The sequence below is a fragment of the Malus domestica genome, chromosome 03 (assembly GCF_042453785.1).
Source record: "Malus domestica chromosome 03, GDT2T_hap1".
In the NCBI taxonomy this organism is placed as follows: Eukaryota; Viridiplantae; Streptophyta; class Magnoliopsida; order Rosales; family Rosaceae; genus Malus; species Malus domestica.
The window spans coordinates 622,034-649,686 of record NC_091663.1 but is presented as its reverse complement, the minus strand read 5'-3'; the positions used below and the strand labels follow the sequence as shown (position 1 = coordinate 649,686).

The 27,653-nt window shown below is 35.5% G+C and overlaps 2 protein-coding genes and 1 pseudogene across 13 annotated transcripts in view; 2 read left to right on the top strand and 1 right to left on the bottom strand.

Moving 5' to 3' along the window:
- The window catches only part of LOC114823837 (uncharacterized), a 54,404-nt gene extending 52,936 nt beyond the window's left edge, over nt 1–1,468 (bottom strand). For 8 of the 12 annotated variants that reach the window (XR_011579085.1, XR_011579084.1, XR_011579086.1 and 5 more), the window contains exon 1: nt 203–886. Coding sequence is in view for 6 of the 12 variants with exons in the window: in XM_070818696.1 (XP_070674797.1) it covers nt 203–511 (309 nt within the window). In the remaining 6 variants the exon portion in view is untranslated. The other 4 variants (XR_003771784.2, XM_070818698.1, XM_070818700.1 and 1 more) reach the window with 3 other exon arrangements.
- LOC103407549 (putative disease resistance RPP13-like protein 1) overlaps nt 1–12,989 on the top strand; it is a 45,509-nt pseudogene extending 32,520 nt beyond the window's left edge.
- On the top strand, nt 12,322–17,437 carry LOC103415191 (uncharacterized). The gene is made up of 8 exons (XM_029099271.2): nt 12,322–12,492; nt 12,588–12,692; nt 14,662–14,875; nt 15,336–15,441; nt 15,765–15,857; nt 15,943–16,138; nt 16,433–16,599; nt 16,957–17,437. Exons 1-8 carry the CDS (start codon nt 12,322–12,324, stop codon nt 16,976–16,978), a joined length of 1,074 nt encoding a protein of 357 aa, XP_028955104.2. The 3' UTR covers nt 16,979–17,437.
- The last annotated feature ends 10,216 nt before the right edge of the window (nt 17,438–27,653 follow it).

The window sequence follows — 27,653 nt, the reverse complement described above, 5'->3', positions numbered from 1 at the left end:
TCCAAACCATAAATTTGAAATTTTAACTATATGGGGATGGGAACATGCAATTAGCGAGGTTTGACATTGCGCAAACATAAAAACGGTAAAGTGGGAAAAAGATGCATAAACCAAGAACAAATTTTGATCTTAGAACTACGAAATCACATAGTATCAAATGAAAGATGACCAGAAAAGGACTTGCAAACAATCCAAACAATACCTGATAAGCTAAAGCTCTTCCCTTTTTGACAGAAGCATCCTGGGTGAGATCAGGGCCCCATTTTGTTTTCCTCTGAATCTGTTTCTTACTTTCTCCACTAAGCGCATCACCAGCTCCTAGGGTTTTACTTCCGCGAAAGACAGGCACAAGTGAACCCGATAGCTTGTTTTTCGGTATAACAAATCCAGCCCTGGCAGCAAACATGGAGACCTTTTGTGTACCAGCTGATGATGCAGGTGTCATCGTTGTACCAGACATCTCAACAGTGCGAGGTTCGACTGCGGATGCAGCGCCAACCTTTGCAGTCATCCTGTTCTCCAATCCAACGGGCACATAAATGCCGAGAAAACGTAAGAGACCAAACCGAAGCTGATAACTTTTAATCTGAAGAATTTCACTTCAACTCACCAAACTCTTATAAATTTCAGTATTTCACTAAACAGACAAGACAACCACGAAATTAGGTAGACAAGATACAATTTCAATTAGGGTTTAATTTCCCAAAGCCTTTGATTTCAATGGAACTGCAAATTGCTGACCTTAATTCAAAGAATTCATTGAACTCTAAAGTAATTAGAATAGAAAATTGACTATTTAATTCACCCCACCAACTCCAATTTCTCTTCTTTCTATTATTTTCCTCAGGTTTCTCATCAGCCAAACAAAATTTTGTCGGAAAATACAACCTACCTGCCTAGAACTATAGGAAATACAGTGTTATGATCCCACGTTGACTACACTTATGGGATTGTAGGGTTCTTAAGTCATTGGGGTCATCCCACCTTTTGGATTAGTCTTTTGGGTTGGGCTCTTCCCTTGGGCTTGAGTACCTAACATTGGTATCAAAGCCTAGGTGCCCGATGCTGCGGGTCTTGATGACGTGACGTGCCGTCTCGTGATTACCGCCTTGGGAGTATGGGCTCCAAGGGACTTGGTGACGAGGGACTGGGCGACGTGATTACCGCCGTGGGCGTCGGGTCTTCCGAAGGGTGGTGTAATGTTATGATCCCACATTGACTACACTTATGGAAGTGTAGGAGTTCTTAAGTCCTTGGGGTCCTCCCACCTATTGGACTAGTCTTTTGGGTTGGGCTCTTTCCTTGAGCTTGAGTACCTAACATACAGAAAGAGAGAGAGAATACCAGTGTGAGGATTAAGGAGAGAGATGATCAGAACGCTGCGTTTTGGGAGTGTAGACTCGCAAGTCGCTCGCAACCCAATTGCTATGCTCTTTTGATAAGTGTAAAGTCTCCAGAGGGAAATAAGATCATTGATGTCTACATGAAAAAAAGCTCCAAAAAGTTCATTGATGTAGACATGAAAAAAAGAAATTGGCTGATGCATTGCCCACGTCTTGGATATATTAATAAACAAGGGGAGCAAGTGTTGAGTTTCCACCTTGACAAGACAAAAAGAAGGGGATCCAGTACAGAAGGGGGATCAAGTGTCGAGTTTGGGCCCAATTTAGAAGCGGATCAAGTGTTGAGTTCCCCATTTTGACAAAACAGAAAAAAAAAAGCGATAGTGTTGGAAAAAAAATTTCATTATGCTTGGAACACATGTGATATACCACATATTATTATAAAAATGAAATAAAATTTTATTTTTTAAGTTGTTAATTTTTTAATACAAATATTTCACTACTTATATAATGACGTGTGATATATTACCCCGTATTCTGCACAAATTCCAAAATCTCCCCAAATGTTGGGTTTCCACTTAAAAAAAAAGAAAGAAAGAAAGGGATCAAGTGTTGACTTTCCAAGGGCCACCCTTATCATGATCCCTTCTTGCACGCAAGCATAGCTCTGCCCCAGGTGTATAAAGTCTACCATGAATTCTCTCATGGACTTAAAAATTAAACCATCACTCTCCCTTCCTCCCCAGCTGTGTAGGGTTATTAGCTACTAGTATGAACTACCATATTGCTAGTGCTTATCGGTGCCTTCGGGCATTTCTGCAGCAACTACTCAATAAGGTATTCATCAGTGCGTTGGATAATGATCTTGACCTATAAACAATAGTACCGGCTGATCAACCCCCACCGCCGTTGCTGCCAGCCACTGCCGCCAGCTCTAGGACCAGGAAGCACAACTTAGACTGGGCAAAGACTATCGTGGTGTATTGCTTGTCGACAGCCATTGGAATGGCTCTCATTCCCATCCAACTTCACTCCAACCAGCTCCCTCTAACCTTTTGCTTTCTCGGTCTTGCAATCCTACTTGCCTTTGCTTGTATCATGGTTAGCAAATTTATTCAGCACTCCAACTCTCCACGGATAATAGTTCATCTCTTCCATTATTTCGGGGTCTTCTTCGGAGTCACTGTCTTCTACATCTCCGTCACGATCTCATTTCCTGTCTGGTTCAAATGTATGGCCTCTCTTATCTATGTGGCCTCAGGCCTTGTAGTACTCTTTTGTCAGCACTACTATAAATAAAGCTATAGCAAGCAAGGAGAAAACATCATAAACAAAACGTTCGATAGTGGAAACATAGTTGTAATGTACTAGCTAGATATCTGCATAAAATTCCATGCAGACTCGTTTTTTTATGTCGGGAACGAGCAACATTTGCTTTTTTAATATAAGTATTTTCTACATATGATGGTCGATTTCTTTTTAATAAGATCAGTGTGAGGATTATGGTTGTTGGCCAATTTCTTTTTAGTTTGGGTTGCAATTAAAGTATTTCATTCCGTATGGTATGTCATATTCAACGAATGTTATTTTTCCTTTGCCACGCGTCGATTTGTTACGTATGTTGGGATCGGGGTGTGACAGCTCTTAATCGAGAACTTCATCAAAAACACAAACTTACCAAAAAGAAAATCTATTATAGCATGCAAAGATACCCACAGCGTATTTTTTTCATTGCATCATCCATTTTGTAACACATTAAAAAAAAAAAATTGTTTCAAAAAGAAGAAATAATACCAGCCTTCTTCTCTTCGGCATCCATAATTCCATCATTGAATTAAATCACAGAATGGAAAAAAACCAGAAGAAATCATCACATAGAATTAAATCACCCAAGTAAAATTAGATCATGGACACAAAAAGAAATGAAGGCAGTTTTATTTGACTTAATCAATGACTTACTGAATAACCTTCGAATCTGTGTCACACATGCGTTTGACTTCAACTCCCATCCTCGTTGCCCCTATGATAAGCAGACACAAAGAAAAAAAATTGACTTTAAATTATAAGTTTAAACGCATTACCTGTAAGGATATGCCCCTGTGATAGATGACATATTACTTGTAAGGATGAAGACTTGGTAAAACCATCTACCATATGAATTTAAGAGAATGAACTTACTCATGTTAAACCCAAAGCAAACACAACCACCATACATTAACTAAAAGAAAGACCATATTCTTATAGGATAAGAAATCGTCTCTCTTCAATTCATCCAATTTGCCACACAGCTCTGTATCTATATTCTATAGTTCAGTCATAGGAATGAGCTTATTGTAATGCCTGACTACGCTAATAATTGATAACCAAACAAAATTAAAGATGAAAAGCCTTGGTACCTGTAGCAAAGGCTCAATCTACCAATCTCTTTCTGATCAAAGTAATAATAGCTGCAAAAAGACAATTTTGTCGACATAACTTGATAAGTTAAAAGAGCAGAACATATATAAATAGTTACTTTCCATGTAAACCGTGTACGAAGAGAGCTAAGATTTAACCTTGAACTTGCCTTTGCAGGCGATTGCACTTGGCAGACAAACTCAGCTCTTACAACCGAAAGAAAAGATTAGGGGTTCTTAGTTTCTTACCCAAATCCATAAATTTGAATAAAATCTCAGCAGCCCAGCTTGAGATCCCTTTGAAATGACCTCTATGAACACAAATCTTATACATGCAGAACATTTTAGATGAAGTTGTAAGAAGGGGTGATCAACAGCGAGAGAAGAAGCGAGAGGCAAGGCAGAGGTGTAATCAACTCAGTTAACATTTTGCGAGGCTAACCTATAGACTATTGATATACGTTCAGTTCCTAAGCAACACACAGTATGCAATTGTAGCTCAAACTAACTTTCTACATCACACTTTCTTCTCTCATAAGTGAAATACAGGACTGAAATTAAGCAAAAATTAGTCAACAAAAAGTATAAAAGAAATGTACCTGTGAACAACCGGTAAGCATTAGGCAACATCCTATTCTGTGTAGCATAGAACATGTCAGTTTTCTCCTAAAGATACAGAGAGGAAGAAAGTCCCAAATACTGAATTTGGGAAAAAGGAGAACATCAGTGCAGTTACAATTTTGTCAAGCTCTGCACCAACAATTAAAAAAAGATAAAACCATCAAATAACACCTTATTCTTTATCAGTCATCTCAGGCATTGATTCTAGGAAGATTCTACATCACGCAGCACAACAAAATGTAATTTGACAAAACATAAAAATGTATCCAAAATCTACACAAAGATACATTCACCATTATTACCGGAAGCTTGGCCGCTTTCTCTAAAGCCTTCTGCTTTTCAATTCCACTTCTCTTGCCAGCCCAAATATCAAAATTACTTTCCCTCGAAAACTCAATAATTCACATAATTATGTCTACATTATACCCATTTCTGTAAGAATTTGAAATTAATTACATTTCAATATTACAAAGTATTGTATAAACACTGGGACAAAAACCTGGCAGCAACGAATGCAAAATCATTCACAATACAAACAGAAAACATTAACTCACACAACAAGATACAAAATCCTAACACACTAATTCATACAACATTATAATCCACCATCCCATTTGTCAACATAGTTCACCTCTCTGACTATCTCCCCCCTTAAATTATAGACCCTTAAATTAATGGACTTTGACAAGAATGAAAGAAGGAAGGACCTCAAAAAATCATGTACCTCGCATTTTGGATGACCATCGCTACTTTGATGAACTCTAGGACACCAATCTAACGCCCAAACAGGCTCTCCAACATACATCACAAAGTCTTGGCTGCAAAAATGTATAAAGGACATTTGGAGATGGGAAATTTTATTTGAATCCATGTAACTTTTTTCTACACCTAATTTAAATTTAAATTGTTAATTGTCTATTTTACCCTATTACATAATTAATATTAAGTACAAAATGAAATCAATAATAAAACTCAAATTTATCAATAAACGCATTAAACCCTACCATCACTTCTTGTTTATTCTACGTTCATTCTGGCTAAAACCTTAATAAGTCTTGTAGAGAAAAAAAAGTGTTTTTTATTGATGGATGGTGATTTTGAAGTTTTGAATCCTCCAACTAAAGTATGACTCAATTTATGAATATTTTGTTCGTTTGATTTCAATTTTTTTCATCAATCCCGAATGGTTTGTTAAACTTTCTGCAATTAGAAAATTCTAAGGAAAAACTTCTTCTTACCAATGTTCTTAGATTATAAATGTCACATCCTGGCCTAGGTCCCCACCACATCCCGTGCTCGATTCTACCGTAGCTTGATATTGTCTGCTTTGGATCTCGACCACGCCCTCACGATTTTGTTTCTAGGAACTCACACGAGAACTTCCCAGTGGGTCACCCATCATGGGATTGCTCTCGATCGAACTCGCTTAACTTCGAAGTTCCGATGGAACCCGAAGCTAGTGAGCTCCCAAAAGGCCTCGTGCTAGGTAGAGATGTGAATATACATATAATGCTGACATGATCTACTTCCCTGGGCGATGTGGGATGTTACAATCCATCCCCCTTTAGGGGCCCGACGTCCTCGTCGGCACACATTCGGCCAGAGATTGGCTCTGATATAAAATTATCACATCCCGGCCTGGGCCCCCACCACATCCCAGGCTCGACTCCACCGTAACATGATATTGTCCGCTTTGGGCCCTGACCACACCCTCACGATTTTGTTTCTGGGAACTCACACGAGAACTTCCCAGTGGGTAACCCATCATGGGATTGCTCTCGCGCGAACTCACTTAACTTCAGAGTTCCGATGGAACCTGAAGCCAGTGAACTTCCAAAAAGCCTCGTGCTAGGTAGAGATGTGAATATACATATAATGTACATGATACACTCCCCTAGACGATGTGGGATGTTAAAATAAACTTCCTTGCTTGCTTGTTGATAAATATAAGGGGATGAATTGTTTGATTTGTTACTTATGTAGTAGAAAAAAAAAAAAACAAATGTATAGGTTTGGTAGCATAAAGAAAAAGAAAAGTAGCCATGGAAATGCTAGTGAGAGGTGGGGGTGAGGCAAGGACACCTCTTTTAAAAAAGAGGTAAGAGGTGTCCTTGCCTCACCCCCACCTCCCACTAGCATTTCCATGGCTACTTTTTTTTTTTTTTTTTCTTTCTGCTACCAAACCCAGACATTTGTCTTTTTTCCTTCTACTGATATGCATAAGTAACAAATCAAACAATTCATCCCCTTATATTTATCAACAAGCAAGCAAGGAAGTTTATAATCTAAGAACATTGGTAAGAGGTTTTTCCTTAGAATTTTCCAATTGCAGAAAGTTTAACAAATCATTCGGGATTGATGAAAAAAATTGAAACCCAAATACTCATCTTCTAAACTTAAAAAAAAATTGAAATCAAATGAACAAAATATTCATAAATTGAGTCATACCTTAGTTAGAGGATTCAAAACTTCAAAATCACCATCCATCAATAAAAAAAACTTGTTTTTCTCTACAAGACCTATTAGAGTTTTAGCCATAATGAACGTAGGATAAACAAGAAGTGATGGTAGGGTTTAATGGGTTTATTGATAAATTTGAGTTTTATTATTAATTTCATTTTGTACTTAATAGTAATTATGCAATAGGGTAAAATAGACAATTAACAATTTAAATTTAAATTAGGTGTAGAAAGAGGTTACATGAGCTCAAATAAAATTTCTCATATTCGAAAAGTAGAATAGCAAATGAAATACCTAAGCCAGTGGCCGAACCGTAAATAAGTGGAAATTCTGGTCAAAACAAATGAACAATGCAACTGCAATCCTTACGTTAGTAATACGTTTTGCTAGACATGTCTTTATAATCTCTTTTTAAAAGACATGAGACATGTCTTTTGAGATTTTAAAGGCATGTCTTTTTTTTTTAACTTTTGTCTTTTTGCTAAATATGTCTTTTTGTACTCTTCAGGGAGGAAAAAAAACCAATGTTTCGACTCAATTATTCTTTCGTTCTTCTCTTTCCATTCTCTCTTTCTCGTCTACTCTTTCATTGACAAGGCATTTCTGCAGCCACTGCATAAGAGGATATTTCTTTCTAATTATAAAAAAAATTAAAATGTACACTTCGGTTGTACTTTTTCTTTATTTTTAACAAACGATATAATTTACACTAATTGCAAAGAGAAAGTGGATTAAACCTCACAATAAGCTAGCCATAATGTGGTTCAAATTCGCCTTTGGTGATAATCGAACTTAAGACATCTCACTTATAAGTAAAAAGAAATACCACTTAAGACCGTAGTATTAAGTGCCTACCTAATAAGATTTTTAAAGTAACAACAATAATTTTTAAAAGATTAAAATAAATAATAAATTTAGAAAGGGCAAATGACGAGCTTAGCAATAGTACAACTTCCTTGACATTTCGTAGAATATGCACTAGTCGATTTGACGTTTATATGGGATCAGGATCTTGAGCCTTAAAATCTGAGCTTGCTGATCAGGAGATCGTGATCGTTGAAATTGATCCAACAGCTACAAACAAGGAAACTCTCTAAAAGTTATAATAATTATAACCGTTGTATCAAATTTCAACGGTCACGATCGTCCACTCAGCAGGCTCATGAGAGGATCCTGATCTGTTTATATGTGTGTACATGTGTATTATTAATCTATATGTATATGTATCATGTGCGATTATTTGGAAATTAACAAACGTGTCTCTCCTCGACCGAAAACCAATAAACAAACCCATCTCTCCTCGACCAAAAACCAATGAACAAACCCATCTCTCCCTCTCCCCTTTCCACAAGAATGAAGGCATGTTTGCAGCAAGTAAACAAAATCTTCACTAGCGCGTTGGATAATGACCTGGAAACAATTGCACCTGCCGAGCCACCACCACCAGCAGCTGCCGCCAGCTCTAGGCCGCCTACGAAGCACAACTTTGATTGGGCAACGATTATTCTGGCGTATTGCTTGTCAACGGCAATTGCAATGGCTCTCGTACCCATCCAAGTTCACTCTAAGCAGCTCCCTCTAACCTTTTGCTTTCTCGGTCTGGCAATCACACTCTCCTTTTCTAGCATCTTGGTTAGCAAGTTCATTCAGAACTCCAAATGTCCACGAATCATCGTTCATCTATTCCATTATTTCGGTGTCTTCTTTGTTTCCATCATCGTTCATCTATTCCGCCTTCTTCGTTTCCATCACAATCCCATTTCCTCTCTGGTTCAAGTGTACTGCATATGTCATCTATGCCGCCTCAGGCCTTGTAATACTATATTGTCACCACTACTATAACTAATGAGATGGATCCAGCAAGAATTAAAATAATTTCAGAAAATAAAAAAGCATTCAAGAGGAGAGAATTGAATTGCAATGTTTGAATATTACTCATATGTATGTGTGTTCTAGAATTAAGACAGTTTGTATGATATGGGTGAATCTTGTTGGAAAATACTAGTATCTAGAAATTTGAATCACATCATTCTTTTGCTACTTGATTGATTAAAATCATATTCATTTTGAATTTTTAATCAAGGTCATTGGGTATTAATAACATCATTAATTATTTGAATAATAAAATATTTTTATTTTTAAATATATTCCTTTAGTGTTAAAAATGTTATAATTAGTATATTTATATTTATGGCTAAATTTTTTATCATATATTTTTATTTTTAGTTTGTACCTATTTTTAATTTGTACCATTTTTTTTTTCATTTTTTATTTGTACCCATATATTAGTTTCTTTTTGTGCCCATATTTTTTAAAGTTTTATTTGTGTCTGTACCCATGTGTATACACCGTCACATGACATTGTATATTTAATCAATGATAAAAAAATTACATATGGTATATTTATGTTTTATGCCTAAACTTTGTATCATATATTTATATTTTTAGTTTGTACCCACTTTTAATTTGCAACATTTTTTAAAATTTTTATATTTAAAGTTTTAAAAATTCATTTGCACTCATAATTTTTTAATCTTTTATGTGTACCCTAATTTCTTTATAGGAAAACTAATGAAAATGGCTTGAAAACTTTGAGTTTTAATGATAAGGACAAAATAAAGGGTAAAGTGAATAGCACCAGGTTTGACTTTTTAGTGTAAAAATGTGATTTTTCATTAAAGTGAACAGTACCGTGGGCTTTTCGTTAAAACTCCCTTATTTATAATGCACCCATTCTTCTTTATTAATGTACCACTTTGTTATATGTGAAATGTAACAATTTTTTTTTAAATGTACCAATTTTTTAACACTATGGATACATTCTTTTGTCATTTATTATTTCTTATTTTTACTTAGTTTTTATCCATTTATTCAATCAAAATGTTTGAATTTTTTTATTGTAACCGTTTCTAATAGTATTATAATGAGGGATTTTAAATTTATAGGATTATAAATCTCATAAAATATCAAACAATTAATGTCAAAACTATAAAAATATAAATATTAATTGTAATATAATGAGGTGTACAAAGTCAATAGACTTTGATCAAACTTTGAGTACCATTAAGGTTTTAGTCAAAGTATACTAAGAATTAGGGACCGCATCCAAAGTATCCTTTTATTTTAAGAGTAACTATTTGTATCCTCACGTGTATCATCTCTTTAATGGAGGTATGTTCCACAAACTCATGTGAATACAAATAAATGGTAAGAATAACATTTTTGTTATTTTAATGTTTGGTATTTTGGACCTAACCCGTTAGTACTGGGTTTCATTTCCTTGCTTATTAAGCCAACACATGTGAATACAAATAAATTGTAATAATAACATTTTTGTTATTTCAATGTGGGTTTTTTGGGCCTAACTCGTTAGTATTAAAGTTTCGTTTTTTTTTTCTATTAGAATTAGGTCAAGTTTCTATATTTATATGGTACTTTGTAACTCTATAAAATAAAAAGTTAGTCACGATGTAACCTCTTGAAGTTTTATAACCATTTCGACAATTCCGTTTGTTTAATAATATTCTTATCATTTATAAAAACTATATTTAACATGCGGAAAAGCACAAAACTGTTGCCTCTTCGGAACCGACAGTCACACAATGCTTATACGCAAGCAACTAAAGATATTAAGCAGTGGGACTCCCCAAACAATAGAAGAATATCCTTCAGTATGCAAATTCAATCTGAGACACCGTGAAAGGCACAAACTCTTCGATAGAAAAGCTCTCAGCCGAGACTCCTTGCTGTACAGTATCAAGTGAAAGGATAGAAGTTCCAAAAGAGCAAACTGCCTAGAAGAATGTACGCAGCAGAGTATGCCCAAACTATATATCCCCATCGCTTACCAGTACCACGAGATTTCATTATATACGACGCAAACCAATAGAGGGGAGGGCTGAAGGATAAGAAACAAGTAGCAACCTGTCAAACATGAAGCATTCAAAGTTATGATATCAATTTTCCAAATACAAACCTTGCCAGAAAAATAACATAATAATACCAGTAAAGAGCACAAGCTGAAAACCAAGATGGTAATCACTAATCTATTATGCCATTCTGATTACCAGGCAGCATCATTACACCATCTCTGGAAGAGAACTTTACGCGTCATCTTAGTAAGTGAAAATCTTTAGTCTTGGTGCATACAAATTTGGAAATACATGCATAGTTCGGAGTTTTTGGTGAGTTAGTTATATTCAAAATGTAAAACTTCAGCATGATTAATCTTTACATGATTGGTTAATCTTCATCTATCAAGCTTTTCGTCTCTGAAACAATTTGTCAATTACAAGGGGAAACAAGCAACCGATTCCCTCTAGCTTGCTTTTTCCATTGAAAGATAAAATAAATCATGATGCCAGTGATGATTGAATTTCTTTTGTTTTAACATCAGAATCCAAATATAAAACCAAAAATTTGACAAAATTATATTGATCAAGTCGAAGAGAATTACTGACAACCATAATTTCATGAAGCTGAAATTTAGTATTCTATATTTCTCAAATACTCTTAGCTTAAACTTTTTTGGCAAAATAAAGAACTTTAAGAGGGAATAAAATCAAACCTGCACATGCATGACAAAAAATGCGGTGGCTGCCATAAATCCCAAATGTAGAATACACGGAAGCACAGCAAAAGACAAGTATCCTTGCTTTGCTGATACCTTATGTTCTTCTGGGAGTAAAGCAGGACCATCTTTGTTTACTTGCTTCCTTGTGCGATTTTCTGTTACATTTGCAAACAATTGATTACACGGTGTTGAAAGCCAGCATGAATGGAAGAGAAACAATATTCCAAATTGAAGGCGTTGCCCGAAGACATGCACAATTTCAACTCTCTTGAGAAATTGATTATCGACTACCATGAAGGTTTGACTTGCTACTTTCCAGCCAACCTAACATTACTTATGATTTGGAAGGTCAAGAGCTGTAAGTCATTGTGGGAGTTGGAGTGGGGGTTATGCAGACTCACCTCTCTTAGATACTTGTGGATTGGTGGTGAAGACCTGGATACGGTATCGTTTCCACCGGACATGGTCCGGATGGAGACGCTGCTCCTCAAATCTCTCACTGAACTCTCAATTGGTGGCTTCCCAAATCTGAAGAAACCGAGCAGCAAGGGCTTTCAATTCCTATCCTCCCTTGAATCTCTGGAACTCTGGGATTGTCCAAAGCTAGCATCCATTCCAGCGGAGGGACTGCCTCTTTCACTTACGGAACTTTGCTTCTATGAGTGTCCTGTGCTAAAAGAGAGATGTCAACCAGGAAAAGGACGCTACTGGCACAAAATATCCCACATCCCTTACATAGATATAGATTGGAAGATGATTTGAAGCTGATGGTCGATTCGATCCCATTCTCCATGTCCAGGTATGATCTTCTCAAGCAACGTTTTTATTATTATTATTATTATTATTATTATTATTATTATTATATTGTTAATCATCTTTATTCTAGCTGCATTGGGCAGGTTTTTGGCGGGAGAAGGATTGTGCTGCAATGACTGCTTGTCTGGGGAACTGTTTGGAAGGATGGATTCTGTGGTCGGTGAGGCTGAAAGTGAAATTGCAATGGCTTGGAGCCGTCATCACTGGTGGTTTTAGGGGAGTGAAATTTGGAACACTTCCAGAAATGTTGCTTGCAGAGATGATGATAGAGATGTTGAAGTCAGTCCCGCTTGAGGCCGTGGAATAGAAGCAAAAACTTGGTGGTGCAATAGGATGGTTTACAGAATATTACCATATCCACCGTTGATATATTTGAAGGTGGTGGCAACTGGCATGGATGCAACACCTGGTTGTGGAGCTGGTAGACCGCTTGACCATCTAGTAGAGCTCCCAACAGGCAGTGATCCAGGAGAATTATTAGACGTATGTTAGGGAAATGTAGGTGCAAACGGGCCAGTTGGTGGTGGTTGATTTCCCATGAATGTGAGTGGAGCTGGAACATTAGTTTAACTGATGCTGGCTGGGGAGCCATATATGCATGCGGAAAAAATTGTGTTACTCCAAATTAGAGCCTATATGCTACCTAATGTAACTTCATTTGTACTAGCTTTTGACAGTAATGCGGTTGCGCCATGTTGATGTTTGTTCATGCTGTGCCTATGCAACTTGTACTACTGCATTTGCAACTACATTCTCTCTTTCTGGAACCAACACCATGTAGCTGCAGTCTTTCAACACAACAAATTAAACCAATTTATAATCAAATTTCCACAAACAAACCCACTCAACCCCGGATTCGCTAGACATCAACACGATCCTACTATTTTCCCGGCTCCCAAACAGTCACCACTCAAGCATGACAATGATCTTTTCTTTTTTTTTTTCAGCATTTTCTACCTTAACAAGAAATTTCAGGCTAATCTGAAAAGTACAGGAACTTCAGTTTGTTGTGTGTTTAATTTCATGCCCTAAACGGTGAAAGGTGTACGTTTATAGTGTATTCTATTTACTTAGCTCCAGAAATGTGCATCGCTTTTCAGAATTTTTTCAGGAATCAAACAAAAATCAAAATTAAAAGATATCACCAAAGTTTGGAGACAAAAATTGTGCTGTGAAATGGAAATTACAAAGTTTGTGGATAGGAAAATTACCTCGGAGGCAATCCAGGGCGAAGATCTAAAACTCTTTGAGACGAACTTCAAGGGCGGAAGCAGAGCGGTAGAGAGAGAGGGTCGGGACGACGTCCTTGACGACAGATTTCCTCTAAGATCGAACGGGTTGCATTTTTGCTCCTCTCTCGGGCCCGGGGAACCGGAAGGATGAGAGTAAACCCTTCTTTTTTTTCTGTGTGTTTCCATTTTGGTTAGGTATAACAAGATTATATAACTTCATCAGTTTTTTTTTCATGGTGAGATTAATCCAATGACTCGTGTAAAAGAGGTCCTCAAAAAGTTATTAATCATATATAATATATAATATATATATATATATATATATATATATATATATATATATATATATGGGGTGAAGTCCGTTAGTAATTTTGGTCCAAATCAAGTTTTCATCATTTCATGTGAGCGGCACATACAATTTTTTTGCGGCCACTTGTATGAAAGTTTTGATTTGGACTAAGATTGCTAATGGACTCCACCTCAGGTGTACGATTGTTAACTTTTTTTTTTTTTTTTTATCACGGGGTCATTTTGAAAGCAACCTATCACTACATGGACAATGAAAAAAATTTGGTTTTTTTTTAAGGGAAATTATATTCACACCTCTTAAATTACTTTTCTCACACTTTTTAAATTTTTTAATATTTTTCTTTCAAGTGTTAATGATTCGTATAAAATATTAAAAACTGGTGTGAGAGAAGTAATTTAGAATGTGTGAATATAATTTCTCTTTTTTAATTGTTCTCCGAGCATGTGTCGTATTTGACTTGATTGCTTTAGCTGACATATTGAAGTATTAGCAGCAACATAAATTGTAATATGTTTAATCCTTAATTTACTAAAAAAATGGTTCATAGAGTCCAACGATAGTTTGCCAATATTCATAATATCACAAAATCCTCCTCCCTAACAATTTAATTAGAAAGGGGCAAAACTAAAATTAGTTAGTGGGTTTTTTAAATTATTTGAAACTAAAAATTGAAATTTAAGTTTTTAATAAATAAAGAATAAAATGTAAAAAATATAGAATAACTAATAAAATAAAAAATGACAGAGAAGGGCGTTGGGCACTCCATTAATAATACTTATACTTACTCTTTACCTTATACTTGTAACGTTCCATAAAAAAAATAGAAGGAAGTATACCATGAAGCCACAGTGATCAGATCAGCAATCCAGTCCTGACTCTAATCCTCCTATGGCGGACTCTCTTGTCCTAGTACGACACCTCCGCCCCCATCAATCCCGATTGCCTATCTACCATCCCTGCACAAAAAAACGTTCTCTTTCATTCCCTGGGTTCGGCTATCGAGTCCAGCATTGTATGGGACAGTGTCTACTTTGTCCGGATCGCAGAGTATGGCTACGAGTACGAGCAGACCTATGCTTTCTTCCCCCTTCTTCATCTTTGCATGTCGTTCTTATCCCGCACAGGTTAAGCCCAGATTATCAGCTTTCAGTAATAACATTTTGGAAGTATGATAGTTTCTACGGTTTCAAGCAATACCCAATTGGCAATTTGTGAACTTTAAGCAATACCCAATTGGCAATTCGTGAACTTTGAGCTTACCCAATTGGCAATTTGTGAACTTTGAGCTTACCCAATTGTCAATTTGTGAAATTTGAGCTTACCCAAATGACAATTTGTGAACTTTAAGCTTACCCAATTGGCAATTTGTGAACTTTGAGCTTACCCAATTGGCAATTTGTGAAATTTGAGCTTACCCAAATGACAATTTGTGAACTTTAAGCTTACCCAATTGGCAATTTGTGAACTTTGAGCTTACCCAATTGGCAATTTCTGAACTTTAAGCATATCCAATTGGTGTTTTATCAGTTTGTTGAGTTTGAATAAGTGCTTTTTTATAGTTAGGAGTTGTGCTTTGTGTTTCAGTTTTGGCGCCATTGGTTCCAGTTATTGGGCAAAGAGCTGTGTTGGGATTATCCGGCTATGTGATTAATAACATTGGCTTCGTGTTTGCGGCAGTTTATTTATACAGGTGAGCTAGTTAGGATTTTCATAATTTCAATTCGATTCGGAAAAGGTTTATCCGGACTCTAACTATTTGGCATCTTCAAGTGTGTTTCTTTCCAGCAATAATTAGAGCTTGTCTGCCACCTTAATGAGGCCCTTATTCTCTGAAATTGGATTTTGTCAATAATTAAAAGGAAAGAATGTAGATATATATCAGAATGAAGTTTCGAGAATGGGGAGCTATAAATATCAACCTGGATCCTATTGGCTGCCCTTGATTATTTTACATTGACTTTTCGATTGGTTTAAAACTTTTGATTACTTGTCTTTCCCTTGTCACTTTAACAGGCTTTCAGTTGTCATTTTGAAGGACCAAGAAGCAGCAGTGAGGGCTTCGATTTTGTTTTGCTTCAATTCAGCTTCCATATTCTATTCATCAATGTAATTTCCCTTTTCTTTTGTTTCTTTCTTGTTGGTACCTATGATATTGCATCAGGCTGAGGTTGTCATCTGCTTTATACTGCAGATATTCAGAGACATTGTTCGCCCTTTTTTCAGTTGGAGGATTGTACCATCTAATATCTGGAAAAGATGTCATTGCTGTTCTTTGGTTTGCTCTTTCGGGATTTTCAAGGTTCAATGGAGTGCTTAATGCTGGTTATTTCTGTTTTCAGACTATGCATCAGGCCTATGATGCTGTTTTCTTGAGAAAGCGTCCTTTTGTAGGTTTCAATTTTTTATTTTACATATGATTTTAAGTTGATACATATGAAAGATTAAGCTTCAGTATCATGATTATCAATAATTTATTTTGCCCACTCGGTTCCACGAAAGTAGACTTTCATTCAGCAAACCATACCACTCCATACCATGTAGACGTGGTTAGAATATTCTTGTACAGTATCAGAGGAAAACAGAACATGTCAATTATGTAGCACAAAGCAATTTGTTGGTTTATACTTATCAAAAAGATGATCGCTTAGTAATTTTCATTTCTGTGGCGGTTGGTATTGCAGGCTGTTGTTGGTGGAGCTCTGCTCTGTATATGTATATTTGTTCCTTTTATTGCATTTCAAGCATATGGATACAACAAGCTCTGTCTTGGACATCTTCCATCCGATATGAGGCCCTGGTGCAATGCAAGGGTACCATTGTTGTACAATTATATTCAAAGTCACTATTGGTATGTGATCTTTAACCACCAATGCTTGTTCATCAGACAAATACCTTTTTTTCAGGTTTAGCTAAACGTTCACAATCATTACTGTCGATTGTTGTAGAGCACTGTTACGAAAAAAGTCCTTGTCCTGCTGATTATTGGAAAAGCATCACTAAATAGTAATAAAGGATAGTCTATTATGTATAAGATGCAAATTAGTATTTGATTTTGCAAGAAATGGTAATTGGGCTAGCTCTATATACATCTGTACTGTTTCATCTTGTTATACTTATAGTTATACCGTGCAAATAAAGGATAAATGTAAAAAAATTGGAATAAAATAGAGATATATTCATAGTTGATGGTTTACGTTCATGCCAGGGGAGTAGGTTTCTTGAGATAATTCCAAGTTAAACAGTTGCCAAACTTTCTGCTGGCGTCGCCAATATTGTCTCTGGCACTTTGCTCAATCGTCCACTACGCGAAGTCAAATCCTGAAAATTTCTTCTCTTTGGGTTTCCGTGCACCTCTTGAGGATAAGGATTCTGCTGCTGTGCTATTTTCCCTAGCAGAATACTCCTCCAGAAGTCAGGGTTTTACTTTTAAACAGCCATTGCTTTGTGATTTGACATATTATTACTGTCATTGCTTTATAGCTTATTCTGTTGACGTATGTGAAGCTAGTAAATCAATCGTTTAGCATAAATCAATATGTGCACATGCATCCAATTGTTTTATTATGCATGACCTAATCAGTATTTTTGGAATATTGTTTCTCTTCCATTCATGCTGGCTTTCAACAGCGTGTAATCAATCGTTTGCAAATGTAACAGAAAATCGCACAAGGAAGCAAGTGAACAAAGATGGTCCTGCCTTACTCCCAGAAGAACATAAAGTATGAGCAAAGCAAGGATACTTGTCTGTTGCTGTGCTTCCATGTATCCTACATTTGGGATTTATGGCAGCCACCGCATTTTTTGTCATGCATGTGCAGGTTTGATTTTATTCCCTCTTAAAGTTCTTTATCTTGCCAAAAAAATTTGAGCTAAGAGTATTTGAGAAATATAGAATACTAAATTTCAGCTTGTTGAAAGAGTCAAAAGTCTAGTCGTTAGGGTTCCTTTATTCTAGGGTTTACTCCTGGACGTGCTAATAACCCTCCTATACTTGAGGGACAAGTTGTTTTCTGTTTTTAACCTAGTCACTCACCACGATTTTAGGGCCTGTATAATCGTGGGTTGTTATTTGATTTCCTGTTTTGGAAAATTATGTAGGACGGCAATAAGGCCAGCGATGTTGTATGGCACAGAATGTTGGGCGCTGAAGCATCAACACGTACACAAAATGGGTGTGCGGAGATGAGGATGCTTCGTGGGATGTGTGGGCACACGAGAAAGGATAAGATTGGGAATGAGGATATCCGAGGTAAAGTAGGAGTAGCCGAAATTGAAGGAAAGATGAGAGAAAATCGGTTCCGGTGGTTTGGACATGTGCAAAGAAGGCCTACTGACGCTCCGGTTCGAAGATGTGACTACGGGACAGAGGTTCAGGGCCGAAGGGGTAGAGGAAGACCTAGGAAAACTTTGGAAGAGACCCTAAGAAAAGACTTAGAGTACTTGGTTCTAACGGAGGACATGACACAAAACCGAGCGCAATGGCGTTCTAGGATTCATAGGCCAACCCCACTTAGTGGGAAAAGGCTTTGTTGTTGTTGTTGTTGTTATACTAGTGCTTCCATACTTTGCATTCTCAAAGCTCTTGATAACCTAGTTCAGTTCCAACACAGCTTCATGAAATTATGGTTGTCAGTAATTCTCTTCGACTTGATCAATATAATTTTGTCAAATTTTTGGGTTTATATTTGGATTCTGATGTTAAAACAAAAGAGATCCGATCATCACTGGCATCATGATATATTTTATCTTTCAATGGAAAAATCAAGCTAGAGGGAATCAGTTGCTTGTTTCCCCTTGTAATGGACAAATTGTTTCAGGGACGAAAAGCTTGATAGATGAAGATTTACCAATCATGTAAAGATTAATCATGCTCAAGTTTTACATTTTGAATAGAACTAACTCACAAAAAACTCCGAACTATGCATGTATTTCCAAATTTGTATGCACCAAGACTAAAACTTTTCACTTAGTGAGATGACGCGTAAAGTTTTCTTCCAAAGATGGTGTGAAGATGCTGCCTTGCGATCAGAATGGCATAATAGATTAGTGATTACCATCTTGGTTTTTAGCTTGTGCTCTTTACTGGTATTATTACGTTATTTTTCTGGCAAGGTTTGTATTTGGAAAATTGATATCATAACTTTGAATGCTTCATGTTTGGCAGGTTGCTACTCGTTTCTTATCCTTCAGCCCTCCCTTCTATTGGTTTGCGTCGTATATAATGAAATCTCGTGGTACTGGTAAGAGATGGGGATATATAGTTTTGGCATACTCTGCTGCGTACATTCTTCTAGGTAGTTTGCTCTTTTCGAACTTCTATCCTTTCACTTGATAATGTCCAGCAAGGAGTCTCAGCTGAGAGCTTTTTTGTCGAAGAGTTTGTGCCTTTCAGTGTCTCATATTGAATTTGCATACTGAAGGATATTCTTCTATTGTTTGGGGAGTCCCACGGCTTAATATCTTTAGTTGCTTGCCTCTGTGTATAAGCATCGTGCGACTGTCGGTCCTGAAGAGGCGACTGTTTGTTCTTTTTCGCATGTTATATATAGTTTTTATAAATGATAAGAATATTATTAAACAAACAAATTTGTCGAAATGGCTATAAAATTTCAAGAGGCTACATCGTGACTAACCTTTTATATAGAGTTACAAAGTACCATATAAATATAGAAAACTGACCTAACCCTAATAGGAAAAAAAACTAAACCCTAATACTAATGAGTTAGGCCCAAAATACCCAACATTAAAATAACAAAAATGTTATTCTTACAATTTATTTATTTTCACTTGGCTTAATAAGCAAGGAAATGAAACTCCAGTACTAATGGGTTAGGTCCAAAATACCAAACATTAAAATAATAAAAATGTTATTTTTACCATTTATTTGTATGAGTTTACAGACCCTACCTCTATTAAAAAAATGGTACACGTGATGGTACAAATAGCTACTCTTAAAATAAAGAGGTATTCATCAATTTACCCCTTGAACTTGTGACCATTGACTAATTTCCCCCTCAACTTTAATTTTGGCCAATTTCCTTTCTCAACTCTCATAATTAGTCAATTTGCACCCTACTTTAATTTTTTTTTAAATTTTTCATGTATTCTTCTGTTAAGTAGGCATCCGCATGACTGCCTTTGAAGGGCAAAAAAAGTCAATTTGCACCATGCTATCATTTTTTCAATTTGCACCCTATTGTCATTTTCCGTTAAGTAGGTTTCCCTACACCTTACCAGAGGTAGACGAGGCCGGGGGAGGAGGCGACGGGGTGTGGGCAAATGCAAACTGCAAAAGCAGCATAACAAATGGACTGGGATGCAAATAGCGGAGGAGGGAGGCATTAGCAGTAGTCACGGGCTCATCATGGAGACAAGGAAGAAGAAGAGAAAGTTGAAAAAAAAGGAAGAAGATATAAGGTGTAAGGAAAATAACTTTTTTGCCCTTTAAATACAGTCATGCGGATAGCTATTTAACAAAAGAACAGATGGAAAATTAAATTTAAAAAAAAACACTAAGGTGCAAATTTACTAATTGTGAGAGTTAAGGGGGGGATTTGGCCAAAATTAAAGTTGAGGGGGGAAATTGACTAATTATGAGAGTTGAGGGGGAAACTGGCCAAAATTAAAGTTGAGGGAAAAAATAGGTCAATCCTTACAAGTTTATGGGGTAAATTGATGAATACCTCTAAAATAAATCTAGATACTAGTATTTTCCAACACGATTAATTTACCCATATCATACAAACTGTCTTAATTCTAGAACACACATACATATGAGTAATATTCAAACGTTGCAATTCAATTCTCTACTCTCGAATGCTTTTTTCTTTTCTGGAATTATTTTAATTCTTGCTGGATACATCTCATCAATTGTAGTAGTGGTGACAAAATAGTATTACAAGGCCTGAGGCCGCGTAGATGACAGAGGCAGTACACTTGAACCAGAGGGGAAATGGGATTGTGATGGAAATGAAGAAGGAGATCGCCCCAAATAAGACACTGAAATAATGGAAGAGATGAACTATGATTCGTGGGCATTTGGAGTTCTGAATGAACTTGCTAACCAGGATGCTCGAGAAGGAGAGTGTGATTGCGAGACCGAGAAAGCAAAAGGATAGAGGGAGCTGCTTGGAGTGCAGTTGGATGGGTGCGAGAGCCATTCCAATTGCCGTTGACAAGCAATACGACAGAATAATTGTTGCCCAATCTAAGTTGGATGGGTCAAGGTCATTATCCAACACGCTTCTGAATATCTTGTTGAGTAGTTGCTGCAGAAACGCCTTCATTTTTTTTCTGGAAAGAAGAGAGGGGGAGATGGGTTTTTTAGTGAAGCAACTTCTTCACACCTCGTGTAGTGAACGGGGCTTTGGATCCCTATCCCTTTTTATAGAATATGAGGAAGCACTATTATATATATGTGCATCTAGAGAGAGAAAGAGGGGGGAGAGAGAGAGAGATGAGATGGAGTCGGGAGTGTGAGAGTTTGTTTCAGCTGGACCTGGAGACGAGGCATTTTATAGCAAAAACATAGAGCGTGGGCATTTTGGTAATTTAATATCGGCTCGATTGTTTGGGTGAAGAAGGGCATGCTACAGCAATTCGGTTTGTGCGCATAATTTGAAAGATGTTTTGATGACATCAGCATATTTAAATTAGGGGGTTTTTGAACTTTAATTCTTAAAGAAGATAAAAATTTAAAAAAAAACCTGGTGTTAGATTGAATATTGATTTTAGTCCCTAATGTGTCCTTAATTCAAAATATTTAATGTGCATTTTATTTAATGTCTCCCATTAAATATTTAAATTTATTAATACACAAATTTTAATTTATTTTTTGACCAAAAAAAGAGTTTTTTAATTTATTAATTTTATTTAACATTCTTCAAACTTGAAAGCTCAATTAATGTACCTAAATGTTAATACCGAAATATATTATATTGAACTAATATATTTAAATGTTAGTACCGAAATGTATGTACCTAAATATATGCACCGAAATGTATTAATATTAAATTAATGTACCTAAATGTGTGTACCGAAATGTATACACCGAAATGTTAGTACCAAAAATGTATTATATTGAATTAATGTACCTAAATGTATGTATCGAAATGTATGTACCGAAATATGTGTACCTAAATGTATGCATCGAAATGTATTATAATGAATTTAATATATCTAAATGAAGAAGATAAAGTACATCGAAATATATTGTATAACAAAAATTAGTTTATCTAAATGTTCACAACAAAATATATTACGATGAATGAAATGGAAATGAAAATAAAAATTATAATGAAATAAAATTAATACATTAAAAATTAGAAAGAAAAAGATAAATAATAAAAAAATCAAAATATAATTAATAAATGAGGTTATTAATGTATCAAGGGACTAAAATTAGATTTTGATCTTACTTATGGTTTTAATCTAAAAATCATCTTTGCCAAAGATTAAAATGAAGTTTTCTATTTAAATTATTCTGTACATTTGAAAGATGTTTTAGGGGAGGTTTGATGACATCAGCAGATTTTCACAACCCTAAAATTCTGTCATCAATTCAACGATAACCAGCCGGATTTATTGACTTTTAAATACGCGATATTTATAAATACTGATTTATGGACTTTTATACCATGCACAGTTCATCAGCGAAGGAGCTTTATACCATGCACAATGTCATACATCAAATGTACAGAAGAATTTAAATATGCTGATGTCATCAAACCTCCCCTATGTCGTCAAACCTCCCCTAAAACATCTTCCAGATGTACAGAATTTAAATATGCTGATGTCGTCAAACCTCCCCCAAAACATCTTCCAGATGTACAGAAGAATTTAAATATGCTGATGTCGTCAAACCTCCCCTAAAACATCTTTCAAATGTTCATTTGTTTCAACGGCTGCAATTATTATTTGTAACTGTTAAATTAAATTTCAAGAGTTCAGATAAGTTGCTCAGCAAACTCCGGTCCTCAGGCTCGGGAGGGGATCCAGTTTCGACACTTCATGTCTTTTTGCTAGACATGTCTTTTTGTACACTCCATTAATAATACTTACATTTGGAAATTAACAAGGCATTTCTGCAGCCACTGCATAAGAGGATATTTCTTTCTAATTATAAAAAAATTGAAATGCACACTTAGGTTTTACTTTTTCTTTATTTTTAACAAATGATATGATTTACACTAATTATGGAAAGGAAATTGACTAAACCTCACAATGGGTTAGCCATAATGTGGTTCAAATTCGCCTTTAGTGATAATCGAACTTTAAGACCTCTCATTTACAAGTAAAATGGAATACCACTTAAGATCGTAATATTAAGTGACTGCAGAATTATATTTTTAGAGTGACAACAATAATTTTTAAAATATTAAAATAAATAATAAATTTAGAAAGGGCAAATGACGAGGTTGGCAAAAGTAATTGGCCTTTTTATATTAGACCATGTTTTGTTTTTAAATTTTTTTTTATTTAAATAGCTAATTTATATTTTTATTAAAAATCATTCAAAAAAAAAAAAACGAAGCAAAAACGTGAAACCTAACCACCTTTAATTTTTTTTCTTTTCTAAAGTTTTAAATTTATATTCATTAAAAATTAAAAAGTGGTCAATCAATTAAACTTTTTTTGATTCAATTGTAATTTTTGAAATTCTTGAAGGGTAATATATGGTATTTTGAATATTTCACCTTTATAGAATGTTCACTTTATATATATAGATGCACTAGTCGATTTCACGTTTATGTAGGTACATGCATGTATTATTAATATACAAGAACAATTCCACGACCCAAAAGCCCACGTTTTTTTTTTCCCCTGAAATTCCCCTCTGCCTGTGACCTTTTTATTTTCTTGTTTCTTCTCCGAATCGGTCGACTCCATTGACTCGCTCGCTTCCAACGCAATCCTCCTTCTTTCGTCTTCTTATTTTCCCTCCCTCCCTATTAGGCTGCAAGTCTATGCGCATGTTTACTATCCTGCGCACTGCCCGCTTGTGTTAGTGAGAGAGTCATTTTCTATTATATTATTTACTCACACGAGGATGAGACGTTGACCACTTCCATTTTCTATTATATTTTGAATCACGGCGTGCTACACGTGACTTACACGTTTTAAATGTATTTATATGTGTAAATTGACAAAAGAAAAGTCAAATATTTCAAAGTAAATGAATAATTTTAGATCATGCTAGAAGAAATCCCTCGTAAACCAATTAAAGCATCTGAATTCACATAATAAATCGGTCTCTATAGAATTTACATTAAGAATAGAGAAAATAATATTTAATAAACAATTAATTGAATCACACTATTGTTAGTCCATTGTGAGACTAAGGGGGAGGGGTTGGACAAATAGCCTTCCTCTACCAACAAGCCCAATTGATCTTTTCAAGCAGAGCTTATTCCCTCCACTTGTAGAGGAACTGAGTTTTAAGAGTGAACTATGCACACCCTATTTTACTTTCTGCTCATCCACTTATCCTTTTTAATTTTCGTTATTTTGTTCAATCCTACAGCTAGAAAAAAAAAAAAAGAAGAAAGGTGTGTAGAAAGTTAAAAGTAGTGTACATACATTCCTATGAGGATAGAGATTCAATTGTCCACGATAGTGTACATATTTTATTTTATTTAATCAATCTAATAGCTTACAATAAAAAAATGTGTAAAAAACTAAAAACAACGTGTGAAAATCAACTCTCGTTTTCTTTTTTGGCTTTGCATAACCTAAAGTGCATGTCTTCTACATGTGATTGTGCATGGTCATGAATCATGACAACTATGTGAGACTAAGGCCATTTGTTTACCCTTAGTTTCACAATGGGCTAATAATAATGTGATTCAATTAATTGTTTACTAAATATTATTTTCCCTATTCTTAATATAAATTCTATAGAGACGGATTTTATTATGTGAATTCAGCTGCTTTAATTGGTTTATGAGGGGTTTCTTCTAGCATGATCTAAATTTATTCATTTACTTCAAATATTTGACTTTTCTTTTGTCAATTTACGCATATAAATACATTTAAAACGTGTAAGTCACATGCAACACGCCGTGATTCCAAATATAATTGAAAATGGAAATGGTCAACGTCTCAGTCCTCGTGTGAGTAAATAATATAATAGAAAATGACTCTCACCAACACAAGCGGAGAAGAAACAAGAAAATAGAAAGGACCAGGTCACAGCAGAGAGGAATTCATCATTTTGTTGAAGTGACATCAAAATCACTGTTCATGTTCATCTTTATTCATCTTTTATGGAAGTGGCCAAAAGTGGCCAAAAGTCATCTTTGTCGAAGTGGCCAAAAGTCATCTTTTGTCGAAGTGGCCAAAAGTGGCCAAAATCACTGTTCATATATATATATATATATATATATATATATATATATATATATGTATGTATCATGTGCGATTATTTGGTAATTAACAAACGTATCTCTCCTCGACCAAAAACCAATAAACAAACCCATCTCTCCCTCTCTCTTTTCCACAAGAATGAAGGCATGTTTGCAGCAAGTAAACAAAATCTTCACTAGCGCGTTGGATAATGACCTGGAAACAACTGCACCTGCCGAGCCACCACCACCAGCAGCTGCCGCAAGCTCTAGGCCGCCTAGGAAGCACAACTTTGATTGGGCAACGATTATTCTGGCGTATTGCTTGTCAACGGCAATTGCAATGGCTCTCATACCCATCCAACTTCACTCCAAGCAGCTCCCTCTAACCTTTTGCTTTCTCGGTCTCGCAATCACACTCTCCTTTTCTAGCATCTTGGTTGGCAAGTTCATTCAGAACTCCAAATGTCCACGAATCATAGTTCATCTCTTCCATTATTTTGGTGTCTTCTTTGGAGTGACCGCCTTCTTCGTTTCCATCACAATCCCATTTCCTCTCTGGTTTAAGTGTACTGCATCTGTCATCTATGCGGCCTCAGGCCTTGTAATACTATTTTGTCACCACTACTATAACTGATGAGATGTATCCAGCAAGAATTAAAATAATTCCAGAAAATAAAAAAGCATTCGAGAGGAGAGAATTGAATTGCAATGTTTGAATATTACTCATATGTATGTGTGTTCTAGAATTAAGACATTCGAGAGGAGAGAATTAAAATTTAGTCTTATTCAACGTATTGATTTTCAATCGTTAATTGATATACTATAATTTGGAACTTCAACGCCTAGACGCATGCTTATGTGTAAGAAATTTAAAGTGTCAAATTCGGCACATTATTCTTCATCATTTTATTCACTTCCCTTTTTTTTTTAATATCCTAAATAAAATCTCCCAATATTGTACTAATTAATTATATATAAATGATTATGGTGTGTTTAAACTTCTTTCATTAATTACTACATATTTTCTACACTCACAATGTTTGCCAGCTCGCTATATAATCAACTTAAATCAGTTAAATCCATCATGCAATGCATTTCCTTCCAATTTTTTGTGATAAACTAATAGATAATTGACTAAATAAACATCCTGCAAAGTTTCATTAAAAATTTCCAAGTTTTTCTTACAATTTCCGTTGTTTCCATGTAATTTTTATCGATATCGATATTATCCCGATATTTCCATCGATATTTCCGTGTTTTCGGACTACCGATATTTCCGATATTACCGATATTTTCTTCCTTGGTTGGTACCATAGACTTTATCTTGGCTCTGGTTTCCTTATTTGCATTGACCGATCGAAAATAAACTCTTGACAAAACACACACGACACATAGATAGGGATGGGCAACGGTTATGGTGGGTGGGTATCCTTAATCGTTTATGTTCATATTTTCATAACCGTTTACCCGTTGGATAATTGTATAAACAGTTATACTCATACTCATAACCGTTTATAAACGGTTAACCATACTCATAACCGTGTACCCATTTAACCATAATCGTTTACCTATTTAACCATAACAATTTATCCGTTTACCTCTTTTTCAACTAGTTTATCAATTTTTTTACCCATTTACCCATTTCTTCACCCATCTACACGTTTTTTCTAACAACTTGAAAATTACAATAGAAAAATTTGTCATAATTTTCGTTTTATGACAATTAAACATCATTATAGGTACATTTTAGCATGCATTTCCATATTTTAATCATTTAAGTCCCCATACAATTCCAATAATTGAAATAATAGTTTACGAATGATATTTTTTCGCTACACCCAAGCAAGTCTTTAATTATAATTCATATGATTACAAAGTAAAGATTCTAAAACCATTAAGTAGTCATTATCTTGAATACTAGATGATTCAAAGCTCCAAAATATTCCGAAACTAAACACTTTCGAACACTAATGCTTTAGCACGTTCAATCACAAAGTCTCATAGACTCGTTATCACCAAAAGAGGCATACAAAAGAAATGTATAAATTGAATTAGTATCCCATTTAGAAACACCAACACCAATTAACATGAATCCAACAGAGGTAAGTGATCACAGAAAGTTTATATTGTACACTCAGTTTACATTGATCACAGAAAGTTTACATTGTACACTCAGTTACAGAAAGTTTAAATGGTTAAATGGATACCCATTATAACTACGGGTAATACCCATAACCGATAGATACCCGTTATAACTGCGGATAATACTCATAACCACCCATTTAAATTTCATGGATAAACGGTTATACCCATAACTGTTTGTTCGTCTAAACAGTTACCTATAACCGTAATCGTGAACTTTAAATGGACGGATAATCGCGGTTACCCAAATCCATGGGTATTTTGCCCATCCCTACACAGAGATCATCAGCACATGCACATGCTCTTCTGGCATGACATTCATAAAGCATTACCACAAACTTACCTACAGCGGCACCGTTTCCCCATCTCTGCCTAATACCAATTGGTTTTCTCCAAAAATATATTATAAATTGGT

What these genes read in the sequence shown, in the direction of transcription:
- LOC103415191 (XM_029099271.2), top strand. Translation starts at nt 12,322, where the DNA reads ATGACTGCTTGTCTGGGGAACTGTTTGGAAGGATGGATTCTGTGGTCG. An exon ending in ATCCAGGAGAATTATTAGAC is followed by an intron (nt 12,693 to 14,661) that starts GTATGTTAGGGA and finishes CTCTTGTCCTAG; the next exon opens with TACGACACCTCCGCCCCCAT. An exon ending in TATATTCAAAGTCACTATTG is followed by an intron (nt 16,600 to 16,956) that starts GTATGTGATCTT and finishes CGTTCATGCCAG; the next exon opens with GGGAGTAGGTTTCTTGAGAT.